The sequence below is a fragment of the Rissa tridactyla genome, chromosome 12, assembly GCF_028500815.1.
Source record: "Rissa tridactyla isolate bRisTri1 chromosome 12, bRisTri1.patW.cur.20221130, whole genome shotgun sequence".
Lineage (NCBI taxonomy): Eukaryota > Metazoa > Chordata > Aves > Charadriiformes > Laridae > Rissa > Rissa tridactyla.
The window spans coordinates 7,572,109-7,578,221 of NC_071477.1; the positions used below are offsets into that span (position 1 = coordinate 7,572,109).

General features: G+C 45.4%; 1 protein-coding gene across 1 annotated transcript; it reads right to left on the reverse strand.

Moving 5' to 3' along the window:
- Window positions 1-472: 472 nt before the first annotated feature.
- PFDN4 (prefoldin subunit 4) lies at window positions 473-4,460 on the reverse strand. Its single transcript, XM_054218728.1, has 4 exons — window positions 4,199-4,460; window positions 3,071-3,178; window positions 1,895-2,038; window positions 473-1,562 (listed from the first exon to the last, which is right to left on the reverse strand). The coding sequence occupies exons 1-4, from the start codon at window positions 4,220-4,222 to the stop codon at window positions 1,431-1,433; spliced, it is 408 nt and encodes a 135-aa protein (XP_054074703.1). The 5' UTR covers window positions 4,223-4,460; the 3' UTR covers window positions 473-1,430.
- Between the last annotated feature and the right edge of the window lie 1,653 nt (window positions 4,461-6,113).

Here is a 6,113-nt window from a genome sequence, read left to right on the forward strand (position 1 = left end):
GCTAGAGAGAACGTTAGGACAGCTTTTGAGACTTGCAGCCATCAGTTAATATACGTTGTATGTAATACCAAGTGCTTGTGTTGAGGTATTAGATCTTCACTGTCAAAGACATCTTCTGTTATGGCTGTGCTAAACCCTATATACAATGCTAATACACTTACGTAAACAACTATGTAAGTTACAATGCTGCAATTCATAAATAACAATGCACTGGTAAGATCCTGCTCAGGTGTACTGAAGATCAAGGTCAATATCACTACCCTGTTAACCTACTTCAGTGATAGAGAAACCAAGTGGGGTTTTTTCCTCCACATTCACATTGTTTGCAGAAGAGATGCTACACAATTGACACGATAGGTAGGTATTAGTCACTTTATAAAAATATACTCATCTCATACTCTGATTATTAAGAACAATGGCTGTAGATTAATGTTTGGCCAAATGAATCCTCTGTCCACACTGTTTTGCAAAATAGCTTAAAAAGATGATTTAAGTATGCTTAGATTTAATTTTTTAAAAACAAAGTCATAATGAGCAGGTATTCCCATGGAACAATACATTAATCAAAGAAGCAGGCAAAAGTCCAAAAGCAGAATTACAGTGAGACAGTACATAATTTTTTTTAAGGATGTAAGGAGTCAAAGACATTTAAAAATTACATTCAACTCCACATAGCAATGGAGGCATAGTTCCAGGGACTGATGCTGACATTGCAACATCATCTATGAACAATTCTGACATTAACTTGATACAAAAACGTGGATTTAGAAAATCATTGTTCAGGAAAATTAGAAGTTAAGACTCACCATTCTGACTTACAGCATCTTTTGTGATTCCCAAATACAAAGCAGTAAATGACTGAACATGATTCTGACTCCAAAAGCTTTTCTTCAATAACATTGCGAGCTTTCTAGAGCCCTCCTTTCTCCCCTGCCAACAGTGTTTATGCTATCTGAGCTAAGATTGAAAGACAAAGGATAGATTTAGTATTTCCAGGAAGGCTGCTAAAAACAGCTAAATAGCATTACAGCTGAACCATACCCTACATATTACAGAGAAACTTTTATCAAACAGGCATTACAGTGCAAATCAAAAATTCTCCATTTTTATTGTTTTTATACTTAAGTATTTTCATGAGTGGAAAATAAAACAAAGGAAACTACAAATATGTGCCTGACTTTGTTACTTTAATAAACAATGCAAATATTCCAATCCTGATGCTTTACAACAGTACAAAGCTAATGCTTTCCTGAACAAATAAATAATTGCAATAACCAAAATAAGAAAGCTCTCCTTAAATAGATGGAACCCAAGACAGGAAAGTTCAGAAAAAAAAAAGTGGTGAATTTTTTTTAAAATGTGATGGAAACAATGTTATCAAAAAAATCTAATAAATCAAGGAAAAGTTGTATGGCATATTTAGAACACCTTTAACTGTCCTCAGCCTCAAGATTTATGTTATTTCCAAACTTTGCATAGAGCTGAACTTTCAGGTCAGATAACACCCTCTGAATTGATTCCACTCGGGATTCTAATGCTTCAATTTCTTCTTGTAAACTTTTCTGAAAAAGAAAAAAAATCAACTAGTTACATAAAACAAACTAAGTTATGTTTGTCAGCAACATATAAACAATAAAGAGGTATCCCTTTGCCAACTTTTTGCCACATCAGGCTGTAAGACTTATTACGGGGCCAAACAAAGGCCAGCATGACTTTGTATACTGACATCCCGGTTAGGAATTACTGTGCATGTACATCACCCTCCTCAAATCACAAATCAAACATGAACTTTAGAAAGTAAAAGGTTCAAAGGATGAACAGATCACCCCATTCCAATGCTCATCACACTATAGCAGCCAGCATAGTAAAGGCGCACCCTTTTGCCCAGACAAACCTTTGCCTCCTCCAGCATCTCTTGTGTCTCTTCTTGGGAATGACTAATGAAGACATCGCCAATTTGGTAGGGTATCATAAGTGAATCGCTATCATCAAGCATCATGATGTCATCACAAGCATCTTCCAAATTCTGAAGCTGTTTCTATTCATCAAGACATAATAAAGGTGGTCACTTTGTACCAGGTAAATTATTTCAATGGATACATTGTCGTGCTATCAGTTGAATAATGAACTCAGTGAGCCCACACTTCAGGGAAAAATCCTACCTGCCAGTATGATATTAACATGTTCAATAGAACAGTTCCAGAGCTGTAATTCAGCATTAGTATTAAATACAATGGAGCTGTACCAGTAGAAATGGCTAGTCAATACTCATTATCTGTCATTAATAGGATAATTAACTGTCTAGACAAGGGAAATACAGCAGATTTAAATTTCACTAATATCTGCTATGCTTTTACACAGGAACTTTTAAATTTAACGAGAAAACAGAAAAAAATACTAAAAAAGATGGCAAATGTTAATTACTTTATCTCAAAAGTAGGATTGTTTAGAGTCCCAGCACCTTAAGTCATCAACGGAACAGCAACATAAAAAGGCAACATTTCCACAATATATATATCAGGTAAACTAGTTACACAGAACATTTTGTGACAGTAATAGCATTTTTAAAAAACCTGATAAAACTTCTTTGGAAATGTTATGACTGATGTTGAAGGAAAGTGAATTAATATTAAAAAAGAAAATTAGAATGATGTATCCTCTTCAGCCTAGCAAAAGAAAACCTCTGCGCTCATAATGACAATCTCTGTCAACACATTGAAAGAAGAACGTAACAAACAACTGCCTTACTGGTTCAAGAAAAAATAAATGTGAACAACCTCAGGCAGGAAATTTTAAGAACACTACAAACAGACATATAGACATATATAAACAATGCTTCATATATGAAAACTAAGGAGTTCTAAGAATTGCATGCAGAATATATTAGTGGCTTTTACTTCTCATGACTTCTTTTTCCACTTTAACATTCTCTGGCTATTTTCAAAGAATCAAATATCCCGTATCAGAACCAAAGCATTATTTACAGTAATCCACAGCCCATATTTCCTGTGTTGCAGCTGAAAATTAATTCAGGGCAATGAAGAGTAAGTGATATTTTAAGCAAATATACCTTTTTCACTTCTATTTCTTCCTTCAGCTCTGTGATCCTGCTAGTATTTCTTGCAAACTTGTTAATTTTCTGTTGATCTTCAAAAGTAACATTGACATCTTCTGCAGCCTGCGAGGAGGAGAGGTCAAAATGAAGACTTCATTTCTTACATCATCTTGAATCTCACTACGAGATCATTCCTACAAAACTTCTGAAAAATAGTCCTACAGCCACTACATTCTGCTTATACGCTTGATTGCTCACAACACCCCCCCAAGGACATCAGCAATACCCACATTTAGCTGTGCAGAGGCCTAAGTAACACCCAATTAAAACACCAGCCATCCACAGCATCCCAACGCCGAAGGTTGTTTCCTTAACAGGAAACAGCACTGACAGTTGAAACGGACACCTCTGCTTCAAGACCACAGCAGGGTACAGCCTAACAGGTCAGTGTAGTCTGTCATACGCAACATAATTTTGTGGTAATTGGTAGCTGTGCTGTGCTACAGATTTTAAACCCACTGAACTGTGGTGGAATCTCCCTGAGCAGCCTGGGGAGGTGGACAGGGTTGGGTGTCCTCCATTTACAGGCAGTTTGCGCGGCCAGAAAGAGCTTTTGCCAGCACAACTGTCGTGGTTTGGGTCGGATTGGCCATTGAGACGAACGACTGCACCAGCGCAAACTCTGTAACACCAGCGTAACCAAACCTGGACTTGCACGTTTGATTGATAGGGGATTTCGATAGAGCCAAGATAACAACACCAGGACCACCACCGACAAGCAAGGGGGGGTATTTCCGGCAGGGCCTAACCCGGAGCTAGCCTCACCCGGCAGCGGCCTAAGGAAAGGGGGAGCCTAGGAAAAGTGACCCCCGCGCCCGGCCCGCACAGGGCTGCCGTCCGGGGGGGTGCATGAACCGGCGGTCAGGCGCTCAGGGAGACAACTCAGGGCCGGGAGGCAGCGCTGAGGCGACACGGCCGCACCGCCCCAGCACCGACTGATGGCGGACGCCAACGGCTGGAGGGCCCGGCCTGCCCGCCCGGGGAAGCGGCGGAGGAGCTGCGCCCTCCCCGGTGGGAGCCCACGGTAGAGGGAGAGGCCAGGAAGGGGAATAAAAGTCCACCGTGTACTTCTGCCACACTCACCGCTTTCTTCATGGTGGCGGCCATGTTGTTGGGACTGAACCACCCGCCCTCCCCGCAGAGGGGGAGCTGGGGGCCGGGGAAAACGAGGGGAAGGCGCCCGGCAGTGGTGACCCTGCGCGGCTCGGGGCTTCCCCCGCTCCCCACAACCTCCAGGCCGGCGGGCTGCCCGGACGCACCACAGGGCGCTCAGGAACCCCCTAACCACCCCCGCAGCGCTTAGTACGTCCCGTTTAAAGGAGAAGAGACCCGCCTCCGCCCCGCTGCCGGCCGACGGGGAGGGCTGCGGCTGCGGTCTGGCAGCGCCGCCGCCGGGGGGCGCCGGGGCCTCGCTCTCGGCTTCGGCTTCGGCTTCGGCTTCGGCTTCGGCTTCGGCTTCGGCTTCGGCTTCGGCTTCGGCTTCGGCTTCGGCTTCGGCTTCGGCTTCACGCCCGCTCGGTGCCGTTGCCAGAAGCCCGACGGGATCCCGGCTGGGCCGGGTCCGGTCCGGCGCGGCAGTAGCAGGGCGGGGGTGCGAGGCGGTTCCTGAGGGAGGGCGGCCCCTGACGGAGGGCGGCCCCGGAGCGCGCAGCGCGGGGCGGCCGGGCCCAGGGACTGCGCGGAGCTGTCCCCAGCCCTCGGCAGCCGCCTTTCGGGAACGGAGGTGGAAGAGGCCTTCGAGTTCAAATCACTGCGGAGGGACTTTTTAAGCAAAAATAAATATTTTTTCTGAAAAGGCTGGCTGACAGCTTCTAAACAGAACCAGGGGGTTATGGCATTTTATGTTGCATAATTGCCTCCATGTGCTTAAGTTTATTTAGCTTCTCACAGCTACAAAACAAAAAAAAAATTTAAAACGAAACCAGGTCACGATAACATTTCCCAGCTGCGGGGAGAAGCCTGGCATTGGGTGTTCCTGAGGCCTGGCTGCAGTGGGTACAAGGCCCGAGATCCAAAGGCCTTGGGGGGGCAGTGGATGGGTACATGTGGATGGATGGATGGGTGGATGGATGGATGTTAAGCACTGTGAGGGCTGCAAAGGGACAGGGTCTCTTCCAACCTAAGCAATTCTCGCAGCACGGGAAGGACACAGACCTGTTGGAGCAGGTCGAGAGGAGGGCCACAAAGATCGTCCAAGGGCTGGAACACCTCTCCTATGAGGACAGGCGCAGAGAGTTGGGGTTGTTCAGCCTGGAGAAGTGAAGGCTCCGGGGAGACCTTATAGCCCCTTCCAGTACCTGAAGGGGGCCTATAAGAAAACTGGGGAGGGGCTGTTTGCAAGGGCATGTAGCGATAGGACAAGGGGAAATGGTTTTAAACTAGAGCAGGGCAGGTTTAGATTAGACATTAGGATGAAGTTCTTTACAGTGAGGGTGGCGAGACACTGGCACAGGTTGCCTAGAGAGGTGGTGGAGGCCCAGTCCCTGGAGACATTCAAGGCAAGGCTTGATGAGGCTTTGAGCAACTTGATCGAGTTAAAGATGCCCCTGCTTACTGCAGGGGGGTTGGACTAGATGACCTTTAAAGGCCCCTTCCAACCCAACACATACTATGATTCTAAGGCACCCGCGCTGGCCTTGCTACTGCCACTGGCAACAGTGGCTGAGGCTCCATGATCGGCTCCTGCTTGGTTCTGCCAAGACCATCTTGAAGAATGATCGGCATCTCCGGTACCCGCAAGGTTTCAAAAATTTAAATACACCTCAGCTACAAAGATTTCCGAGCAATACGCTGTTGTGCCAGTGTCAGGTGGGGATGGCAACAAGCCTGCAGTGTAAGAATCAGAAAGGTGTTTGAAAATATCTTCAGGTGTTTTGCAGTGATTCATCTTTCGGCTATGCCATCGTGTGAGCTGCAGTTGCAAGTCATTATACCCAAAGAAAGTGACTGGGTACAGAGAGTCCAAGGTCCTGGATGTTGTGCTTTTAAAATGTCTGAC

Excerpts from the sequence above, each read along its gene's own strand:
- PFDN4 (XM_054218728.1), bottom strand. The coding sequence starts at position 4,222 with ATGGCCGCCACCATGAAGAAAGCG. Across the intron at positions 2,039-3,070 it reads AAGAAATAGAAGTGAAAAAG|AAACAGCTTCAGAATTTGGA; the intron begins GTATATTTGCTT and ends CTTGATGAATAG. Across the intron at positions 1,563-1,894 it reads AGATGCTGGAGGAGGCAAAG|AAAAGTTTACAAGAAGAAAT; the intron begins GTTTGTCTGGGC and ends TTTCTTTTTCAG.